The sequence below is a fragment of the Osmerus mordax genome, chromosome 5 (genome assembly GCF_038355195.1).
Source record: "Osmerus mordax isolate fOsmMor3 chromosome 5, fOsmMor3.pri, whole genome shotgun sequence".
NCBI lineage: Eukaryota > Metazoa > Chordata > Actinopteri > Osmeriformes > Osmeridae > Osmerus > Osmerus mordax.
In genome coordinates, this window is record NC_090054.1 from 21,438,283 (window position 1) to 21,460,348 (window position 22,066).

Consider the following 22,066-nt stretch of genomic DNA (forward strand, 5'->3'; position numbering starts at 1 on the left):
GGGTGTGTGTGTGTGTGTGTGTGTGTGAGGGTGTGTGTGTGTGTGTGTGGGTGTGAGGGTGTGTGAGGGTGTGGGTGTGTGAGGGTGTGTGAAGGTGTGTGTGGGACGGGGGTGTTCAGGGACTCGTACCTGGCAGGCCTTGGCGGTGATGTCAGATGGGGTGTCCGGGGAAAACGCAGGTCTCAGAGCAGCTCCCACCTGTACGCGTGGAAGATGGGGGAAGTCAGTGAGTGAGAACGTTCGTCTCCTGTTCATTTGACGGCCATCGAAGTCACGTGTGAGCTGTGACAAAGTCACGTGGGATCTGTGACTAAGTCACGTGGGATTTGTGACGAACTCACGTTGGCCTGGTACTGCTCCAGGATCACGTGGCCCGGGAACTCAGGCTCCGGCACGGACGCAAACTTCTTGATGATGTCCTCCAGGGCCTGCAGCCCGGCCATGCGCAGCTGGCTGCTGTGGTCTGTGGCAGCCATGAAGGCCATGCGGATCAGATCAGACAGGTGCAGCACCAGCAGGTCACCTGGGGTTTGCATTAAATTGACATGAATTCGTTTTTAGCAAACTGGAACTTGAAGCAGTTGAGGTTCAGATGGAATGTGTTTAGTTGAGTTTAAACTTGCAACTGAAGTGAGAGTTGAAGCCTCATAATGGGGAGGCATCGTTAGCTAAATTTGGACGATGAGTTCAAGATCACAACCTGACTCACACACCAGGCCTGCTAAACAGTTGTGTTCTCAGAGAACCTTATATAAACACCAGGCTCTCTCCACTGCCAGGGAGGATGAAACCTCAACGCTCAGCTTACTCATCTATAGCCTGTTCCCCTGGTTTAAATACAGCTCCCTTCAAACGAAGCTTCTTCACAACCACTCGCTGTTCACACATCAGAGTCTGTCTCAATGCCAGGAGGGAGAGAGAGAGAGAGATAGAAAGAGCGAGAGAGAGAGAGAGAGAGACAGAGGATACCAAACGGCTGAAAAGACAGAAGACTTTCAACCCTGCAGCTCCAACTCTCTGAGAGGGCTCTTTACCTTTGGGGTCCTTGGCCTTGGCGGCGCGGGCAGCCGCCAGGTCAAAGTGGTTCTTGGGATCGTTTTCACACAGCAGGATGATACGGCACAAACAGTCGGCCGCAAATACCCGCGTCACCCAGCGGGGCGCCACGGACGGCTTGGCCTTGTCCTCCTCGCCCAGGGAGGTGAACATGATGTCATCGTCCATCTCATCCTTCTTCTCAGAGTCCTCCTCGTCCTTCCCGCGGTCCAGAGGGACCACAGCGCCCCCTACCTCTACACAGCGGAAGCACAGCGACGCACTGTAAACACCTGGGACTCACATTATGCACCAACCCCACCAAAAGCAAATTCCTCGTATGTGTAAACTTACTTAGAAATAAACCAGACTCTGATTCAGAGAACACGGCTATACAAAATACATCTGATCTGATTAAAACGTTGGCGAGGCCAGCGATGTTGCTGCCTGTCAGGGTCACATGACTGGTCACATGACTGGTCACATGACTGGTCACATGACTGGTCACATGACTGGTCACATGACTGGTCACATGACTCACCCGTGGTGGCAGCCAGGACGTCCTTACAGAGCTTCAGCCAATGGGAGAGCTTCTCCACCGCCAGCGAGGACAGCATGTGACCCAGGGTGTCATGGATGTCTGAGCACAGCTTCCTGTCTGTCTCTCGGTCCAGCATGCCGAACAGGACCCCCTCCAGACCCGTCTCTGTGATGTTCAGCTCTGCACCAGCCAGCACAGGACACCGCACACAAGCAGCACAACAACAGGCACACCACCTCAGATCATTCAGACAGTGCTGTGGTGACACTTGTAATGTTTCTAGATGTTAGGGTTAGACACAGTCAGGACAGTAACAGGCCCAGGTCAGGGTTAGACACAGTCAGGACAGTAACAGGCCCAGGTCAGGGTTAGACACAGTCAGGACAGTAACAGGCCCAGGTCGGCTACTCACTGAGGGGGCTGCTGCCCTTGGGGTCCCCGGCCTTCCTGGCCAGGCTCATGGCGTACTCACACACCTCTGCAGCCTCCCTCTGGGCCAGCTGCCTCAGACAGGCCACCGCAGCGCGCCGCAGCAGCAGGTGAGAGCTGCACAGGTGCACCTGACGGACACACACACACACACACATCACTAACCTGACGGACACACACACACATCACTAACCTGACGGACACACACATCACTAACCTGACGGACACACACACACACATCACTAACCTGACGGACACACACACACACACATCACTAACCTGACGGACACACACACACACATCACTAACCTGACGGACACACACACATCACTAACCTGACGGACACACACACGCACACACACATCACTAACCTGACGGACACACACACACACACGTCACTAACCTGACGGACGCACACACACACACACATCACTAACCTGACGGACACACACACACACACATCACTAACCCTAACTATAAACCCCTAAAACTCTCTGAAAAAGCATTTGAAGTTATGGAACACAGCTAGTTAAACAAGCCCACACACACACACAGCCGGCCTTACACACACACACACACACACACACACACACACACACACACACACACACACACACACACACACACACACACACACACACACACACACACACACACACACACACACACACACACACACACACACACACAGAGCCTTACACAGAGGCAGGGCACCAGGCTGGACAGGTTGACGTGGCGAGGGGCGAACATGTGCAGCTGCTGCAGACAGGAGATGGCGGCCGCCTGCACCAGGGAGTCCGAGTGATCCTGCATGATGGCACAGCCCACCAGACAGGACGAGCGGATAGTGGAGATGGTGGCTCCGTTACCTGCTCACAGAGACAGACACACACACAAAGATGATATAACTTCCTGCTCAGTCTGTCACAAACGGCCCAGATCTCGTCACAGAACAAGCAGGAACCTTCCACTGCCCCCTGCTGGCAGGACAGAGGAACAGCAGGTACCCTGCAGCTCTGGTCCCACGGTGGTGATGAGGGCCCCCAGGCAGCGGCCCAGGCACTGGTGCACCTCGGTGTGGGAGGGGGGCACGCTGAGGAGCAGGGTGAGCACCAGGGACAGGGTGGGCTCCACGTAGCCCCGGTACATGGGCCCGCTGGAGTCCACGATCAGAGCCAGCGAGTGCAGCGCCCAAGTCTGGAGACACAGGGAGGGGGAGGGTCACGGGCTGGACACTAGGGACGGGTCTGGTCGACCGTGAAACACAGTTGTGAACTCTGAAACCATTCGAGTAAGGAAACAGAGGATATATATACATGTAGAGAGAGAGAGAGAGATGGAGAGAGAGGGGAGAGAGAGATAGAGACAGAGAGGAGAGAGAGAGAGGGGAGAGAGAGAGTGGACCTCACCTGGACCTCATGGGAGCTGCCGTCCTGGGCCAGGGCCAGCAGGATGCTCACGCTGGTCTTCAGGTGCTGCCCGGAGCCGATCCCGCCCACGTAGCGATGCAGGCAGCCCAGCGCCAGGGAGTGACCCGTCCTGGACACCACGTCACGGGCCGACTTCAGCCTGCGCGCACACACACACACGCAGACACACACACACGAGAAGGGATTAAGATGGAGAACACACTCCAGAACACTCTTATCCATCTCTTAAGAAAACACGAAAGAGTGAGAGGAGCTCAGTGGTTAGAGCACTCGACCACAGATCAATAGGCCTCAGGTTCGGATCCCCCCCGCCGCTAGATGACGACAGTACACTACATCCCAACAGAGGTGAGCAGGGGCGTGGTGCGTACTTGTCGAAGCTGTACTGAGCCATCCTGGCGATGAAGGTGGCCTCTCCCACCACCTGGGCCATCCTGCCCAGCGCCTCCCCGGCAGCACAGCGCAGGATGGGGTTAGGGTTGTCCAGGGCTCCCATCACCAGCGCCAGCGCAGACTTCCTCACCTCCTCAGGACCCAGCGTGCTCTTGTTCTCTGCGAGGCCCTGCACACACGGACGCCACATGTGACTCACACACAGTGTGACTCATACACAGAACCCCCTTTCTGTCTCTGAGCCCCATGTTATCTCTCATCAACAGAGGGCTTAACAGCCACCAAGGACAGGAAGTTCCTCACCTTCAGAGCACTCAGAACCGCAGTGAAGATGTTCAGCTGGACTGCCTGCTGGCGAACACCCTTGGCCTGTTTTATACACTCTGCAAAGTGGTCTAGCATCTGCAGCCTGACACACACACACACACACACACACACCAGATGAATCACAGCAGGCCAGATCATCCCTCTCCTCCCCCGCTAACAGCCCCCCCCCCCCCCCCCCCCGAGGCAGCATCACCTGTGCTTGAAGGAGACGTGAGGGAATACCACGCCGAACAGGGCGACGGAGGCGTCGATGACGGACACGCCCAGGGGGAGGGGCCCGGGGATGGCCTCGCCCACGGGGACTCTCAGGTAGATGGAGGAGGGGTCGTGCTCCAGGGCCCCGCTGCCTGACGCGCTGTTGGGCTGTAGCTACGCAGGAACCATGGCAACACAAATGACACCAACGACTCCCGTGAGGACACTGTGGAAACAGCTGCCTGTTCTTTCTACGCCGTGCGGAGGATGGGAACAACAGCGATGCGTGGAGACTTGATAAACATGGATTCCACCCCCGGCTGTGTGGATGTAAAGGTCTGAATAAAACCTGACCAAAACCTCACGCCATAAGAACAGTTTCTTTCCATCTGCTACTGGCCTCTTCAACAAGGCCAAGGACTCCCATTGACATTCATTCATTATTTAACTATTATAAGTCCATCTAATGGCAATTCAGTATGCATATGCCACTTTATCTCAGTATCCGATTGCACTATGTTGACCATTCACGCTGTTCATTATTCTTATTTTTAGGGTTAGATTTAATTTTTAGGGTTAAATTTAATTTTTAAATTGTTGTATTCTTAGATTGTTTAGTTCTTAGAAATAGTTCAACTTTTGTACTTTTACTTAATTTAAGATCTGTATATGTTTTGCACCTCCCTGCCACAGTAAATTCCGTGTTTGTATAGCATACATGGCGAATAAACCGAATTCTGATTCTGAAAGGCTGACTTGGGACTGTGTTTGTCTGGCAGAGGCTGTGAGGCAGAAGCTACCTGGTCCCTCCACTCCCTCTCCCCTCCCTCCCTCCTCCCTCCCTCCCCTCCCTCTCTCCTCCCTCTCCCCTCCCTCTCCCCTCCCTCTCTCCTCCCTCTCCCTCTCTCCTCCCTCTCCCTCTCTCCTCCCTCCAGACTCTACCTGATCCTCGATGCACTTGTGGTCGGTCTCCTGCAGCCAGGAGCCCATGAGGACGCTGTCGTCGTAGTGGCACAGCGAGCGCAGCAGGGATGTGGTGGTGTTGGCAGAGTTGTCTGTCAGGGTGAACTCAGCCACCAGCTCCCTCAGGAGAGCGTTGAAGCTGCCTGCACAGCAGGAGAGAGAACAGCAGCACTCAGACACATAAACACCCCACAGCACCTTCCACCCCAGCCTGCTGGAGAAGCCTTCCACCCCAGCCTGGTGGAGCAGCCTGCTGGAGCAGCCTTCCACCCCAGCCTGGTGGAGCAGCCTGCTGGAGCAGCCTTCCACCCCAGCCTGGTGGAGCAGCCTTCCACCCCAGCCTGGTGGAGCAGCCTGGTGGAGCAGCCTGGTGGAGTGGCAGTACTGATAAGGTGCCCTGGCTCATACTGGACCTTCGTATGTCTTGGGGGGCAGGAGAGCCAGGACGTCGTACAGCCTCAGTCTGACCATGGCAGCGCTGGCCTTCAGGTGAGCTCCATGGACCTTGATGACGGCAGGGACACTGGGGGAGACAGACCAGCGCTCAGACACCCTCACTTCCCTCCACATCCTCCAGCACCAGCAGCTCTGGTGCACCTGACGGGCGTGGTCACGGCAACTCACTGTGACATCATGGTCACGGCAACTCACTGTGACATCATGGTCACAGCAACTCACTGTGACATCATGGTCACGGAAACTCACTGTGACATCATGGTCACAGCAACTCACTGTGACATCATGGTCACGGCAACTCACTGTGACATCATGGTCACGGCAACTCACTGTGACATCATGGTCACGGCAACTCACTGTGACATCATGGTCACGGCAACTCACTGTGACATCATGGTCACCGCAACTCACTGTGACATCATGGTCACGGCAACTCACTGTGACATCATGGTCATGGCAACTCACTGTGACATCATGGTCATGGCGCACTCTACAGGAGTCATCAGCCGGCGGATCACATCCTCGGTCAGCAGCTCTGGACAGTGGGCCACGAAGCTCCGCATGGCTGAAGAGGAGGGAGGTACCATTAGCACTAGCACAACACAACAACACCAGTGTGTATGTGTGTGTGTGTGTGTGAGAGAGAGTGTGTGGTGTGTGAGAGAGTGTGTGGTGTGTGAGAGAGAGAGTGTGGTGTGAGAGAGAGAGAGAGTGTGTGGTGTGTGAGAGAGAGAGTGTGTGGTGTGTGTCCTCACCACAGAGGGCTCCAGCCCGGCCCTCCAGGGTGACCTGCCAGGAGAAGGAGTCTCCTCTGACCTTCTCCGCCTCCAGCTCCTTCTGGGAGCGCGGGAACACGTTCCTCCACAGCAGCAGCATCTTGGGCAGGTGGTAGCGCACCAGGGAGGGTCCTGCAGCATCACAACACCACCATCACAACACCGCTCCCGCCCCTCCCGCACCCACATTTACATTTAGTCATTTAGCAGACGCTCTTATCCAGAGCGACTTACAGTAAGTACAGGGACATTCCCCCGAGGCAAGTAGGGTGAAGTGCCTTTCCCAAGGACACAACATCAGTTGGCATAACCGGGAATCGAACTGGCAACCTTTGGATTACTAGCCCGATTCCCTCACCGCTCAGCCACCTGACTCCCGCACACACCCATGGTGGACTGCACACCTCCAGGGACATCCCCTCTACCCCCTGAGCACCATTAACCCCCAGGCAGCCACTGTTCCCTGGCCCTCCTTCCCCCACCCCCCCAGGACTCACCCAGGGTCATCAGGGCTCCCAACAGCAGCCAGCCAGCCTGGGTACGCTGCAGGGACAGACGGCTGTTCTGGGCTGCGGTGCGGAGCAGATCCTCAGCTATGCTCACCACCAGCTACAGGAAACACACAACAGCTCAGAACAACTTAATCCGAACTTAAACAGGCTGAAAGACGAAGCTGTAAAGTAGGATGACGGTTTATAGGGGGAAGATGAAGCTGTTGAATAAATAACATTTACAAACAGGAATATTGATGATGATTTCCCAGGGGAATCAGGGCCGTAAAAGGCGCAGGACAACAGCTATCCCAGGACACAGCACTGTAGGATGCCCAGGGTCACCCACCTTGCCCTTAGAGTGTGGGAGGCCAGGGTCACCCACCTTGCCCTTAGAGTGTGGGAGGCCAGGGTCACCCACCTTGCCCTTAGAGTGTGGGAGGCCAGGGTCACCCACCTTGCCCTTAGAGTGTGGGAGGCCAGGGTCACCCACCTTGCCCTTAGAGTGTGGGATGCCAGGGTCACCCACCTTGCCCTTAGAGTGTGGGATGCCAGGGTCACCCACCTTGCCCTTAGAGTGTGGGATGCCAGGGTCACCCACCTTGCCCTTAGAGTGTGGGATGCCAGGGTCACCCACCTTGCCCTTAGAGTGTGGGATGCCCAGGGGGCACTGATGAATCCCCCCCAGCAGGACTGCCAGGGTGAAGCTGTACCCGCTCACGGCCTCGGGGGAGCTCTTCAGGTTGTTGATGCGCTCGGCGCAGCGCTCCAGCAGCGGGGTCAGCTGATAGGGCAGCGCCACGGCAACGCAGCGCAGACACCAGGCGGCCGCCAGCCGGGCTGCCATGCTGGGGTGCAGCAGCACCGAGGTCACCGTCTCCAACAGGCCTGCCCAGGACACATCTGGGATTATGCTGGGGGGGGGGGGGGTTCTGTATGTGTGTGTGTGTGTCCTACTGATCGAGGGCTCCTGTGTGTGTGTGTGTCGTACCGACAGAGGGCTCCTGGATCAGGGGTGAGGCCGTAGCGCTGAGGCTCTGGACGAGGCTGCCCAGCTCTTTAAGGGCACAGACCATGACGTGCTGACTGGCCGAAACATCAGCTAACCCAGCCTTGCTCTCTCCACTGGTGTCACTCACTACTGCCTCTGAGGGAGGGAGGGAGGGAGGGAGGGAGGGAGGGAGGGAGGGAGGGAGGGAGGGAGGGAGGGAGGGAGGGAGGGAGGGAGGGAGGGAGGGAGGGAGGGAGGGAGGGAGGGAGGGAGGGAGGGAGGGAGGGAGGGAGGGAGGGAGGGAGGGAGGGAGGGAGGGAGGGAGGGTTAGGCTCAGTATGACTAATCATCAGTCAACTAAAGTCTTTACATTTAATACATTTTAAATATACAGAAAAAAAGAAAATATATAGCACATTGGGCTTCAAGTAATTTATTGGCAAAGGCCTTTTAAAACACTGTAATTATGAGCTCTAAAGCCCAAGTTTTAGGGTTGAGCAAGAACAATGTCAGCTCGAATTTTGGAACCCAACCTTCAAATGTTTTAAAATCCCTATTAAAGAATGACCGTATAATCTAAATCTGACCCCAATGTGCCGTCCCCTCTGAGCTTAGTGAACCACACACTGCCCTCAGCCTTGCAGCCGAGCTCTGAGGATCCCCTCCCACCAGGACGTGAAAACACGTCTGCATCTGAACCCAACTTTGACATGCATCATCTCTGATTTTAATCGATCAAAGTTGAACCAGTGTTCTCAGCTTTTTGAGACAATTCCAGGGGGTGTGATGGTCAGTCATCATCCAGACTGAATCCTGAGAGCTCAGTTGCTTATTTTACAGGAGAGAGAGATAGAGAGACATAGAAGGTAGCGTCGACCCACATCCTTCAGTTCAGAGGTTTCAAAGCAAATCACAGAGTAAGAATCATCAGAAACAAAAATAAAATAAAAATACGATTTTGAAAATGATCCAAGGGGACTGATGAAAGTGAGGTAGACTTTAGGAATATGCCAGAATATATTTTAATAACTTAATAAAAATGGCTTGCTTCTTCTGAGTGTGAGGAAGTCCAGTTAAAGGCAGGGTAGGCAATGTTGTTGAGAAGCACTTCTTGTCATATTTGCCGAAAATGTGACTACAAAGAACACACAGCGCAACATCGACTGGCAGGAAGTCAGGATGCACTAGCTAAAGCATGGGGTGTCTGTGAATACTATTTGAAGTGCACTGTGATGCACGACTACTCCGCCAAATATAGAAAGAAAACAGATCAAGGTGAAAAACAAGAAGCTCTGGAGAACAAGCCAGGGGAACCCAGTTCACACGACAGAAGCAAACCAAATGATTTAAAGATTTTTTTTGTATAAAAGTATAAATCAAGAGGTAAAGAAAAACGAGATTTAAAACAGAATAAAAATAACGAATGGAGGACGAGTACTTACTCTGTAATGCTCTGAACCGTGATACTTCCCCCCCATCTACCTCCTTACCCACAGCCCTCATCTGCTTGCTGATAGCCTGGCAGAGCTCCTTGCCGGCAGCGATCTGGGCCTTCTCCCCCATGAGTCCGCCCAGCGTGGCGCGCAGCATGAAGGACACGCAGCGGCGGGAGTACACCGCCTCCACGTGCGTCTGCGTGGCCCGCGGGTGGGACACCAAGTCCAGGACGTGGGACAGGAAGGTGGCAAAGTTACGCTCCAGCCACTGCCCGCCCAGCGAGGTCACGAACACCACGTAGGCCTGGGGGGAGAGAGAGGGGAGAGAGAGGGGAGAGAGAGGGGGAGAGAGGGGAGAGAGAGGGGGAGAGGGAGAGAGAGGGGAGAGGGAGGGGAGAGAGAGGGGAGAGAGAGAGGGGAGAGGGAAGGGAGAGAGAGGGGAGAGAGAGAGGGGAGAGGGAAGGGAGAGGGGGGAGAGAGAGGGGAGAGGGAAGGGGAGAGAGAGAGAGGGGAGAGAGAGGGGAGAGGGAAAGGAGAGAGGGGAGAGGGAAGGGGAGAGAGAGAGAGGGGAGAGAGAGGGGAGAGGGAAGGGAGAGGGGGGAGAGGGAAAGGAGAGAGAGGGGAGAGGGATGGGACATCTGTGAGGTTAACTGACTGTTCATTACTGCTCGGAGGAGGGGAGGGGGAAGGGGGGAGGAAGGGGGAGGAGGGTCTCTCACCTGAGTGACTCCCACCCGCACCTCCCTGCTGACAGAGCCGCCCCCCTTCAGCATCTCTCCCCCACTCTTCAGGAAGCCCGACCCCCCGCGCAGGAACCCGGTGGCCAGCAGCTCCAGCACCTCCTCCAGAGAGGCTCTCTTCACGTTCTGACGCATCACTGCAGGAACCACACTCACAATCTCAACCACTGGACCGCTTGACTGGCACGCTTATATCTGCCTGAATGAGCTTCAAATAAACCACTCATGGTAAGGACAACTCACAATAAGGTTGAAAATATATATTTTCAACAACAACAAAAAATAAAGTTTTTTTTTTTTTTTTTTTTTTTTTTTAAGGTTCTGGGGGGAAAAGTTTCGAAAGGTTGAAATAAAATAAAAAATAAATAAAAATCTCAATTGTTTTTTTAACGGTTGGGAAAAAAAAATCCCCCCCAAAAAAAGATTTTGAAAGGTTGGAATTATAGTATTCCTGGCGAATGTGCCTCGTGTCTAATTGTATTAATGCTCTGCAGCCCCTCTCACCTGCAGCTTGCTTGGGCATCAGGGCTGTGGCCATCACAGAGCCCAGCAGCTTGGACACGGCCACACGCACCCCATAGTTGGAGCCCTCCAGGGCCTTGAAGCAGAGCGTGGCTACGTTCTCCAGCTCAGTGGTGCGCATGAACACTGCCTCGTTCTGCAGCTCCAGCAGACACTGAGAGACGGGAGAGACGGACGCAAACTTACTCGATAAATAACAACAGTCATCGTGCAGTATTTTGTTTTCAAGGTTGTTGTTTTTGTTGACAGAGAGAGAGAGTTAGTTAAAGTTACTATTATCAACTAGCATCCCAAATCAAGCAAAGACTCGCAACAGCGTTGTACTATGCTAAGTATTTCTGTAGGGACCGTAGCAACCGTAACTGATGCAGCTAGTCCCACGCTGTCACGTACCTTAGCAACAGCACAGCGCACAGCCATGGACCTGTCTGTGAGGAGGGAACGAGCATTCTTGTAGATGTCTCTGTGGCAGGAGGCTGCAGCCCCTCCCAGCCCATTCAGCACCTTCTGAAGGCTGATGAGGATTTCACCCCTGCCCTGAGACTACAGACAGACAGACAGAGAGAGAGAGAGAGAGAGAGAGAGAGAGAGAGAGAGAGAGAGAGAGAGATTGTGAGAGACAGAGAGAGAGAGATTGTGAGAGACAGAGAGAGGAGGGGGTGAAGAGACAGAGAGAGTGAAGGAGAGTGAAAGGAGAATAGTAACCGAGAAGGCACACTCTTCCTCCTGGCACCTTCTCTCCTCAACAAGACAACATACGAGTCATTCCACACAGATTCCTAACTACTATTGCTGACCATGACATGAGTTAATGTTGTGGAATTTCACCCTGAGAAGGGCCCGTACCTCTGCACTCTTTAACGCCTTCAGGAGATTGTTAATGGTGTCTGGAAAGGAGCTTCCCAGCATTCGACCCATCTTCTCATAGAAGGCCCCGACACAGGCCACCGCAGCACTGCAGAGCGAGAGTCACCACAGGGGAGAGGAAAAGAACTAATACATGTCAGACTTCCAACACACAAGTTTGATTTAAAAAAGACTTCATTCGCATCATGTGAACTCCTGATGAGAAAAACCAAGGAATTTTGGGCTACAGTATAGGGTTCTGACAAGTTCTCTCATATCAAGTTAATGTTATGACAAATGGTGCTAGTAGTGTGACAAGAAGATCATCACAAAGAACTGCACATAGGCAGTGGATGAAGGGTAATGAAATTGTGTGTCTATATGAAGGGAGTCAGATGGCTGAGCGGTGAGGGAGTCGGGCTAGTAATCTGAAGGTTGCCAGTTCGATTCCCGGCCGCGCAAAATGATGTTGTGTCCTTGGGCAAGGCACTTCACCCTACTTGCTTCGGGGGGAATGTCCCTGTACTTACTGTAAGTTGCTCTGGATAAGAGCGTCTGCTAAATGACTAAATGTAAATATGAAACTAAGGACTTGCGATGGTCAGTAACTCACAGTTTAGTGGGCAAGTAGGCAGGTGTGTCATCCTTGCTTTTGATGATGTCATTACATTTGTCCAGTGTCTGGAAGACAGTGAAGGTGTCACCGATGCTGTAGAGGGTTGCTAGGTTTTTGGCCAGCAGTTTCCTCGTGGGGGGTCCAGGCGCACTGCTGATCAATCCTGTCAGCTGCTCCACGAGCTTTTTCTGTTTCTCTTTCACGTCAACCTACCAGAAACACATCGTCCAACGCATTTCAAGACTACTGTTGACCTAAAGTGTTTGAAGAGCAGCATCAACAAACAACTACAGCATTTTGTATGCGAACGGGGATTGTAAAATTACCTTATTTGCTGCAACAAGAACCTTATCCAGGAAGCGGAGCCATTCAAAGATGAACACGGGGCGTTTCGCCTCTGTGATTTGAGCAAGGGCATCTTCATTGAGCAGGAGACTATGGGCCAACTCCATGGCAAGAACTCCCGAAACACGGTCAAGGTTCCTCTAGCGTCACAGCCGCACCTCTGAAAAGAAACTAAGGCATCTCTGGTGATCTATATTGTTTTACAACCTCCTTCTACATGTAACTAGCTAACGAAGCTAGCTAACGTTGCTAACGTTAGCTGACTGTCGAGTCGACTGGATATAGCTAGCTAGCAAACAAGTCAACACAACAGCTTGACTAGGCTAACATTAAGAATGTATCAGCAAGCAATCAACCATTATATACTTTTAACTGCCTACCATTAGCACCAATGACAATGCAGAGTAAGCAAGTGACAGTGACACAGAACAACTGCAGACAGTCAAGAGAAAACAGATACTACTACTAGCTAGCTAGGATAGCTCTGTTTTGATAGCTGCCCAACTTTGTTGTTTAGCACTGCTAGCAGCAAATACGGAAATGTTGGCCGAAACTAATACAGTCAACCATCTGAAATGTATCACAAACACTTTGAAGAAAACAGGCAAACAATAAAAAAATTTAAAAAATCATATTGTAGCTACCTGTCTCTCCAACCTGTATGAATGACGCAAATGACAACACTTCCGGAATTGGGGTGTAGCAAGAAAGGTCTTCCGATGAGAATTCTACTGAAAACAAGATTTTGCAAGATTTACATCTTAGACAAATTGGCGACTATAAATATAAATATTCATACTAAAGAGTCTTATATATTTATGTATTGTTCTTTATTCGCTACAAAAGCAGTATTTATTACCACAAGGAAATAAGTCAGGTACTAACTGAATTAGTCAAGTTTCTACCCAGATTCACGTTTGAACGTACCAATCATCCGTCATAACCGGCACAACCATAGACATACACAACCATAATAACAGAGACATTCTCTGATAATAATTGAAGTTTATTTTCGGTTATATATTTGTTGTCTGACACATAAGCTAGGTCCGTCATGTCTGATGAAGAAGATGATTATATGTCAGATGCGTTTCTTAGTAAAATGTGAGTATTTCAGTCTCGACAGATCATCTAATCCATCTCGCTAGCATGCTGGCTAAAATTGAGTGAAAGATTGATTCAGACGTATATTTTTCTGGATAATAACTTAACAGATTTGTACGCAAAAAACATTTTCATATATTTGTTGTTGCCTATCCTACAGACAAGATGTAAAGCCTGGAATCCCAATGGCAAAAAGGGTGAAAGAGGCCATGAAGAAAGAGATCCAGCACACGAAAAAGAATGTTGAGAACCGCCAGAAGACCATCAAGCAGCTGGAACAGGAGAGCCGAGAATCAGTACTTCAAAACACCCTCAGCAATGAAAACAAGGGATTTGCTCTTCTGCAGAAGATGGGCTACAAAGCTGGACAGGGTCTCGGAAAGCAGGGTCAGTTCTAAATGGTTCCCCTGTTCTACCGTTAGATTCAAATCCACCTTGTATTTTTGCTAGGTCTTTTAATTTATAATTTAATTTCCTCTGCAGGGGCGGGGAGAGTTGAACCCATCCCGCTGAACATAAAAATGGGTGAGCAATAAAATTGTTTGGTTAAATTTGTGCTAATGCTCAAATGTTTCCTCTGTCGATAAGATTTCCTGTTCAAATCAGACAGGAGGCAAACTGTAGGAGAGCCTACAAAACCTTGTGTGGAACTTCAGAGAGCAAGACTAGCTTCTATATTATAGTATCTTTCTTTCACACCCCCTAGGTAGAGAAGGCATTGGGATGGAGGAGGTCAAGAAGAGGAAAGCCGAAGAGGAACTTCAACACTATCATCAGAAAGTGAGGGCTAAACAACAAAATGAGAAACAATCCATGGAAGACTATAGGTAAACACTACAGTGATGCTTTTCATTTAGTGCGAAGGATGTATCATGTCTTATAGGGGAAATCTTTCAAAAGGGGGGATGGTTAGAGCATTCGACTGCAGATCACAAGGTTGCAGGTTCAAATCCACCCCTCCCTCCAGTCTGTCGCCTAGGATATAAGCATCTGCTAAATGAATACCTTATTATTACTATTAAAAGGCAATTGAATTGTATACAGCATAGTGCATATGTAACGGTGTGAAAACCGTGAAACTCACTCCTCAGGTATGTAGCAGGTCGCGCTTGGCAAGTCGGAGGTCGAGCGTTCGAATCCCACGAGTGGCGAACAATACCTTGTTGTGACGGAGCGTGGCCACGTCTGTTACAGACCCGTGACACATATGTGAATGCTAATGTTGTGATCTGTTTCCAGGGTAAGGGTGAGGTCAGAGAGAGAAGAGAGGAAGATTGAAGCGGACCTCAGGAGGAGCCAACGGGCCTGCGAGCAACTTGACAATCAGAAGGTTCGACACGTTCAGTCAGAGAAGTGTAGTAACACCATAATACCACATAATAATAAGTCATTTAGCAGATGCTCTTATCCAGAGCGACTTACAGTAAGTACAGGGACATTCCCCCCTGAGGCAAGTAGGCTGAAGGGCCTTGCCCAAGGGCACAACGTCATTTTGCACGGCCAAGAATCGAACCGGCAACCTTCTGATTACTAGCCCGATCAGCCATCTGGCCCCCCTCGCTCAGCCATTTGCCCCCCCTCGACACATTCAATCAGAGAAGTGTGGTAATCAAATCAAACTACCAGATGCCCGAGAGTCACTGTATAAGATTTCATGCGCTTTCCACAAGCATCTTGCAAGATTGTGTCTCATTTTACTTTTTAGAGTGTCACTGTTCCCAGAGAAGACTGGTATTGGCCTAAAGTGGACCTCGAAGAGGAGAAAAACGAAGGAGAAGAAGAGGAGGAGAAGGAGGAGGAGGAGAAGGACGAGGAAGTTGAAGATGCAGTGGAGTTGACGGTAAACACTTTTAAATCATTGTGTGCATTTTGGATCCAAGATTTTAATTAATTTAAAATACAAACAGCCTATCTGTTTCACCTTAAACAGCCTTTTGAAACCTAACTGATTGTGATATTATTTAGGACTTAAATTGTGTGTATTATCACCCCTAGAATGGATACAACACCACAATGTCATATTAATACAGTACACCGTCTTTGTCTAGTCCATGGACAAGCTACAGATTCTGACGTCGTATCTGAGGGGGGTACATTTTTACTGCATATGGTGTGGGACCACCTATAATGGTAAGCACGGTAAACACATGTAGCTCCATGGATCTTTGTCCTCATTGTTGCTTTCGACCCTAATTTAATGTTATTATTGTGCCTTACAGATGAAGACGATCTGTGTTCAAACTGCCCAGGGGATACCGCAGCCGACCATGACTGATGTCCATCTCTTTCTGAACTTGTACATTGGAGAAAGTTTGTCTATATGTGTGACTGTATACTGATCAATGTTATTTTTGAGGAACCCTCATTTTTGATAACACTGGAACAACTTCAGTTTTCTATGTTTTGTTGTATATAAGCCTCTTCCGTTGTAAGAACATTTTTTAAACGAGTATTAAAGTGAGATTACATCTCATAACAACGCATAGCAACCTGCTTGAATATAGCTGGTGGGGCTGTCTCCCTCGCATGACATTGCTGACCTCTTCCTGTGATTCTCTACTTCCTGTGGGGCTGTGCCATATTTGTAGTCTGTTTGAGGAAGGGCTCTGTATTTGTAGTCTGTGTGAGACATTTTGCAGGGAGGATGTGATGAAGGGAAGGGGCAGAGGGAAGTACTAAGGAGGCTTGACTTGAAGAGGCATTCAACATACATTTATACATCCAGATATGAGGACTGTTGACATGTAGCTTATTCAGGGAAGTCAGTATCACACTGTTATAAAAGTCAGCTGTTTAGGCCTAAAGAAAAGGAAATAATAATAATTAATAATAATGAATCATAATCATATAATCATAATCATATAATCATAATCTTGCTTGCTTCACTGCGCCACTGACCACTTTCCATAGAAATGAACGGGGGCGCCATCTTTAAAAAGCTCATTTGCTTGGTCTAGTTATATGAGTCTATGCAGAGCCATAGGGTCTATGGTTACAGTGTGTGCTGACATGGTTATATTTGGGGAAATCGAAAGTTAGAGCGCTTTCAGTTTCGGGAGAAAAAAAACTTCGCATAGGCCTACTGGTCTTAAAGTTAAAACATGGAATAGACCTGCTATTTCCGTATTCACACCTAGCCAGTCATATCAATGTTTCGCAAGGGCGGAGGAGACACGAGAGTAGGAACTTTCGTAGCATTAATTTAAAGTAATCCAAAACGAAATTAAAGAATGGACACACTGACAGCTGTTGTAAGGGGCATAATCAGAACGCGACGCTAAGACAAATTCACCGGTTGTTAAATTATGGAGTCAAAGAATTACATTGCCCAACTGAATGAGTATGCACAGCGCACACGTTCAGAACTTAAGTATGAAGACGTGGGTGCAGAGGGTCCGGACCATATTAAAAGGTATGTTGTTTTTGTTGTACGAACAACTGGACGTAAGACGTAGCCGATACTGTAGAACTACCGGATATCTTCAAGCTGTATGTGACTTATTATTGATAATCGCTTTATCTATTCATTCATCAGGTTCACCGTCAGGGCAAATGTAGACAGTAAGATCTATCCCAATGGGACTGGGAGAAACAAAAAGGAAGCAAAACAGAATGCTGCAAAAAACGCATTGGATGGGCTGGACACTGAGTCGAACGATACAGTAAGATGCTCAGTGCCATCATAGATAGACTGTATGTCATGGGCATTGCCCAATATTATAAACCTGGCCTCGACTTTCATTGCGTAACAAAAAAACGTGTCTTCCCTAGAACGTTTCACTTAGGGGCTCGCCCTCCTCACTTGTCCAAGCCATTAATGCTGCGAACTTCACATGCTGGCTCAATGAATATGGACAGAAAAACAGGATCTCTGTTAGGTACTCTGAATCCGCAAGGGTGGCGGAAAACAATCACATGCAGTAAGTCTTCAAACGGTTCACAGTGATTTTAGAACCAGTGTTGAACCAGTGTTATAAAGGACTAAATACAACCCTTTTGTGATTTCCTGTAGATGTTGTTGCTGCGTGGTGGTTGGTGATAAAGAGTACCCAACGGCGTTCGGGAACACGAAGAAGGAAGCGAAGGAGGAGGCAGCCAAGCTTGTCTATGACATGATAAACAATAATAAAACCACAGGGGTAAGGTGTTAAACTACGTTTCATTCAGTTTTGTTTTCAAATGTGGGGGGACAGCTTTATTAAGAACTGAGGATGCAGCCGTTAAATTTGATTTTCTAATAAAAAGTAGTGGTGAAAAATGTATGGTTTTCAAAATGTTAGTATAAATATGCCCCTGGTTTAATTTCCCTCCTAACATGAGAAAAACACCAAAGCAGTACACTAAATAGTTTGCTGCTTTATATACATTTCAGGATATACAAATACTGTACACTAATATCTGTATAAATGCAACTAGCCCTACATCGGTCTAGTAAGTGACGAAACTTTTTACTCAGATTGTAGAAGAAAACAGCAAGGCTGACGGTTCACCACAAAACAAGGACTGGAGCCAAGAAACACGGTCCACAGGGTCAGTTACAACGATGTCACTTGTTTTTTAGTTGTTGTTTTTTACTTAATGCTTGCCATGTAAGTCATATTGTTTTCAAATGTAATGATCTTTACAACATTACTAACAATATACCATTGGTGCGGATTTTTTTTGTGTTCAGTTCTGTGGTTCAAAACCTGAGCATGGACTCTCCAACAGAACAACCCAACTGTACAGAGACCAACTTCATAGGAATCCTGAACCACTACTGTCAGAAAACGAAGCTGGTTCACGATTACAAATTACTGGAAAGACGTGGTCCATCGCATGATCCTCAGTGAGTAGCTGTACACTCCTTACTACACAGTACAGGGGTGTAGATTTGGTTTGAACACAGCCGGGGTTGAAGTAACACCAGCCAGGTTCAAAGTCAAACAGAATAGTCAAACATCATTGGCGTTTGAATATTGTTTACTATCCTCCCATCTCCCCCCAAAACGAAACCCTTTCTACCGTGTAATATTGAAGACGTTTATTAAACTCTAGTCTAACTGATTTTTGTTTGATGTTAAGATTTGTTTACAAGGTAGTTATGGGCAGTACGGAGTATCCAGAAGGTGTGGGGAAGACAGCCAAGAGCGCCAAGCAGCTGGCGGCTGAGCTGACATGGCTGGCCCTCCAGGAGCAGCCGGACTGGAACAGCCAGGTAGCTAGTCTAGCTAATCCAGTATAGCATCACTGCAACAGACAAGCATTACAATGCCACATTTCAGCTGCGAGTTTTGCGTTTTGTTGTTCTTGTGTTTGTTATCATGGTAGATGTTTACATCATTACAGACGTTATCACTAACTTACGAATGTAATCTTCTGTTCAGGTGTCCTCGAACGTTTCCGAAGATGAAGCTTCTCCCTCACAAAGTTCAAGGACGGGGTATGGAATGTCTGTGTGTGTGCGTGTGTTTGCTTGCGTGTGTGTGTGTGGGAGCAATGTTGTGAAGCCCTGAAGTAGACACTGGACAGTACAGCAGGTGGAGAGACTGGTTCCAAGGTCTAAAATGATCTGTGTCCTCTTGTGTTGTCCCAGGGAGTCCTGTGACACCACACCCCAAAGCATGGCGACCAGTGATACACACTCAGTAGTGTTTGCAGAATCAACAAACACCAGCCAGGTTAAAAGTCTTTGCGTTTTCTAAACAGATCATACTCATTTTTTATGTCTGCTGCAAAATGCTGTTTATTAATTAATACACTACTTGCCTGTAGACTAAAATACACAGATGAAACCCTTTATGAATCCTTATTCTATTCTTGTTTACACAGCAAAAAAAACATCAAGATGCAAAGCCTAAGATAAAGTGAGCTCCCCTTTTTCTGTTATGTTTTATTTACTATTGTATATTACTGTTATTGTTTACTGTGTTATTAAAGACCCCCTCCCCTCTCATGTCCTCCCCTGTCCTTTCAGACTTGCACCCAATTTCCAGTTTGCTAATCCTCCAAATAATCAACCAGTCTCAAGGTACTATTTGAGTCACTGAAATTCAGTGCAAACTGTGATACTAAATCCTGTCTTAAAAGTAATACTTATATATTACTCTTATATTTTTCTCAAAAAGGTTCTCAACTGACTTTGATTCCATTGAACGCATGGGCAAAGGTGGCTTTGGTCATGTGTACAAGGCCCGTCTAAAGATTGAGAAAAGATACTATGCTGTGAAGATTGTGCGGAGCAAAGAGTGAGTAGTTTTGGAGGAGCAAAACCTTCGACTTGATAAAACACATTTTCTTTGGTCATATATCAGTGACGACTGTCTGATTATGTGATTCTGTTTGCTCTCAGAAAATCTATCCGAGAAGTCTATGCATTGGCACAACTCGAGCACTGTAACATAGTACGTTACTCCACTACCTGGCTGGAAGACACAGAGTATAAATGTGCCAACACCTCGGACAGTAGCAGCACTTCCCAGTAAACATCAATACTGTTCAATATGTGTAAACAGTGAAGGTTGCAAAGAGAATATAAAAAATGACCATTCCAGCTTCCAATTCAAATGCTTTGCTCATTAGTAAATGTTTGTTATGAGTTTAGTTCTGGCAGCGATGTGTCTGCGAAGTTCCTGTACATCCAGATGGAACTATGTGGCAAGACCCTGAAAGCTTGGATAGATGAAAGAAATGCAGAACGGGACATTAAACGAAGGGAGACGAGCCAGGGCATCATCCAGCAGATCCTTCATGGAGTCGAGTACATCCACTCTAATAAACTCATCCACAGAGACCTGAAGGTCAGTCAAGTAACATCTTAACAGAGGTGTCTGTCAAGATGTTTAGGTTTTTTTTGCGTGCATGAACGTCTCACGGTATGAACTGTTATTTGTACGTGTAGTTTTCTCATTGGTTGTCTTTTTTCAGCCTTCTAACATCATGTTTGCCAGTAATGGAAAGGTGAAGATTGGGGATTTTGGCCTAGCAACCGCAGAGAATGACGACGACGATGAAAGCCTTATTGAGAGAACCAAGCGCACTGGAACCAGGTCCTACATGGCACCTGAACAGGTAACTTCTATATAACAGTATACCAGGTATCTCTTATCAAGTTATATTAGGTAATTAGACATGAATGTCCAGGTCAATTACAAATGTCGGTTTTAACCACAGTTTTAAGTTGTATAGTATTTGACTTTGAATTCCCAAGCTTGCAATCAGCTATACCCACATTGTAATAAACATTTAGCTTGATTCTGTTGCTTCGATTTATGTCTTGTGTTTGACAGTTAAACACGAGGACCTACGATAGGAAAGTGGATATCTTTGCTTTGGGTTTGATCTTCTTCGAACTACTTTGGAAACTATTCACTGGTGCGGAAAAAGTCAAAGTAAGTTTATCGAACTGTACCATAGCTTCTCTTTCATTCCACCATCTTTATAAGTTTTTGGATTCTTTTGTTGTATGCATCAAAGCAATTACATTTACATTTAGTCATTTAGCAGACGCTCTTATCCAGAGCGACTTACAGTAAGTACAGGGACATTCCCCCTGAGGCAAGTAGGGTGAAGTGCCTTGCCCAAGGACACAACGTCATTTTGCACGGCTGCGAATCAAACCAACAACCTTCTGATTACTAGCCCGACTCCCTAACCGCTCAGCCATCTGACCCCCTTATTGACCCCCCAATTGTTTTTCATTGTCTGTATTGTGTGTACAGGTCTGGGGTGATGTGAGGAGCAAGATATTCCCCAAGGGCTTCTCTGTGTTGTACGCCCCTGAGGTACGTAACTTAACATCAAATTTAACAACTTCACAGACCGCCAGCAGGACTTCATATTTTGCCCAACCATTCCACTCTGCATTTGATTTGTTCCTGATCACCTGTTGTTGTGATTGGTTCCTGATCACCTGTTGTTGTGTTGCAGCAAAATCTGATGGAGTCGATGCTGCAGGAACACCCTGAAGACAGGCCCGAGGCCAAACAGCTGCTCACTGAACTTGGATCTTATGTTGTCCCGTCAAAGGATCAAAACAGCCCTAAAGACAACCAAACTCTTTGAAACACATGTTGTAGGAAGTTAGCTTGAACAAATCTATAGATACCACCAAGTCATCAGAGAAGATATTTACATGTGTAAAGAGGTACATGGTTTTATTAAGTACACTTAAGTAATGAATGATTGAGGTTAGACATGAGAAATAATAATGTGGAATCTTGCCTTAATCTTACTAGCCCAATTCCCTAACCGCTCAGCCACCTGACTCTTGTCAAGATAGTTCATGAACTAATACACGTTTTGGAATATGTGGACATATGTAGGCTATACATGTGTGTTTGGGTTACAACTAAAACTAAAATATATTGTTCGCTATGGTTTAATGTTTTAAATAAATCGTAAATGTGATCATGAAACACGCAGATGCTCTGTGTTTTTATTATGGTTCAT

At 48.3% G+C, this 22,066-nt stretch overlaps 3 protein-coding genes across 9 annotated transcripts in view; 2 read left to right on the top strand and 1 right to left on the bottom strand.

Annotated features, from left to right (window-relative positions):
* Positions 1-13,198, bottom strand: part of heatr5b (HEAT repeat containing 5B) — a gene marked incomplete at its 3' end in the record, with an annotated part of 20,698 nt that extends 7,500 nt beyond the window's left edge. For 2 of the 6 annotated variants that reach the window (XM_067236152.1, XM_067236148.1), the window contains 25 exon segments: positions 130-198; positions 342-523; positions 1,035-1,292; positions 1,577-1,756; positions 1,989-2,136; positions 2,705-2,874; positions 3,013-3,202; positions 3,415-3,574; positions 3,807-3,997; positions 4,132-4,237; positions 4,349-4,524; positions 5,293-5,456; positions 5,727-5,836; positions 6,235-6,334; positions 6,525-6,677; positions 7,043-7,154; positions 7,674-7,924; positions 8,028-8,183; positions 9,470-9,767; positions 10,183-10,340; positions 10,708-10,879; positions 11,119-11,268; positions 11,572-11,680; positions 12,185-12,396; positions 12,514-12,706. In XM_067236152.1, coding sequence (XP_067092253.1) covers positions 130-198; positions 342-523; positions 1,035-1,292; positions 1,577-1,756; positions 1,989-2,136; positions 2,705-2,874; positions 3,013-3,202; positions 3,415-3,574; positions 3,807-3,997; positions 4,132-4,237; positions 4,349-4,524; positions 5,293-5,456; positions 5,727-5,836; positions 6,235-6,334; positions 6,525-6,677; positions 7,043-7,154; positions 7,674-7,924; positions 8,028-8,183; positions 9,470-9,767; positions 10,183-10,340; positions 10,708-10,879; positions 11,119-11,268; positions 11,572-11,680; positions 12,185-12,396; positions 12,514-12,639 — 4,101 coding nt within the window. 6 annotated transcript variants of the gene reach the window in all.
* A 281-nt stretch (positions 13,199-13,479) lies between these two features.
* On the top strand, positions 13,480-16,119 carry gpatch11 (G patch domain containing 11). Its single transcript, XM_067236697.1, has 8 exons — positions 13,480-13,636; positions 13,797-14,023; positions 14,120-14,161; positions 14,343-14,463; positions 14,876-14,966; positions 15,342-15,476; positions 15,685-15,766; positions 15,856-16,119. Exons 1-8 carry the CDS (start codon positions 13,587-13,589, stop codon positions 15,909-15,911), a joined length of 804 nt encoding a protein of 267 aa, XP_067092798.1. The 5' UTR covers positions 13,480-13,586; the 3' UTR covers positions 15,912-16,119.
* Positions 16,120-16,656: 537 nt separating this feature from the next.
* On the top strand, positions 16,657-22,032 carry eif2ak2 (eukaryotic translation initiation factor 2-alpha kinase 2). 2 transcript variants are annotated; one of them, XM_067236027.1, is made up of 18 exons: positions 16,657-17,048; positions 17,172-17,298; positions 17,408-17,556; positions 17,649-17,775; positions 18,093-18,166; positions 18,309-18,464; positions 18,701-18,833; positions 19,003-19,058; positions 19,212-19,296; positions 19,448-19,482; positions 19,593-19,646; positions 19,744-19,863; positions 19,968-20,096; positions 20,220-20,415; positions 20,543-20,686; positions 20,905-21,006; positions 21,337-21,399; positions 21,545-22,032. In XM_067236027.1, exons 1-18 carry the CDS (start codon positions 16,942-16,944, stop codon positions 21,677-21,679), a joined length of 1,992 nt encoding a protein of 663 aa, XP_067092128.1. In that variant the 5' UTR covers positions 16,657-16,941; the 3' UTR covers positions 21,680-22,032. The 2 variants fall into 2 exon arrangements, with proteins under 2 accessions (XP_067092128.1, XP_067092129.1); XM_067236028.1 differs by lacking the exons at positions 17,172-17,298; positions 17,408-17,556 and having other exon boundaries at positions 16,659-17,048.
* Positions 22,033-22,066: the final 34 nt, after the last annotated feature.

Bases quoted from the DNA above. Each gene is read 5' to 3' on its own strand.
- gpatch11 (XM_067236697.1), top strand. From the start codon at position 13,587: ATGTCTGATGAAGAAGATGATTATATGTCAGATGCGTTTCTTAGTAAA. The intron at 14,162-14,342 runs GTGAGCAATAAA...CACACCCCCTAG, and splicing joins CCCGCTGAACATAAAAATGG to GTAGAGAAGGCATTGGGATG. The intron at 14,464-14,875 runs GTAAACACTACA...ATCTGTTTCCAG, and splicing joins CAATCCATGGAAGACTATAG to GGTAAGGGTGAGGTCAGAGA.
- eif2ak2 (XM_067236027.1), top strand. From the start codon at position 16,942: ATGGAGTCAAAGAATTACATTGCCCAACTGAATGAGTATGCACAGCGC. The intron at 20,687-20,904 runs GTAACTTCTATA...TGTGTTTGACAG, and splicing joins CCTACATGGCACCTGAACAG to TTAAACACGAGGACCTACGA. The intron at 21,007-21,336 runs GTAAGTTTATCG...TTGTGTGTACAG, and splicing joins CTGGTGCGGAAAAAGTCAAA to GTCTGGGGTGATGTGAGGAG.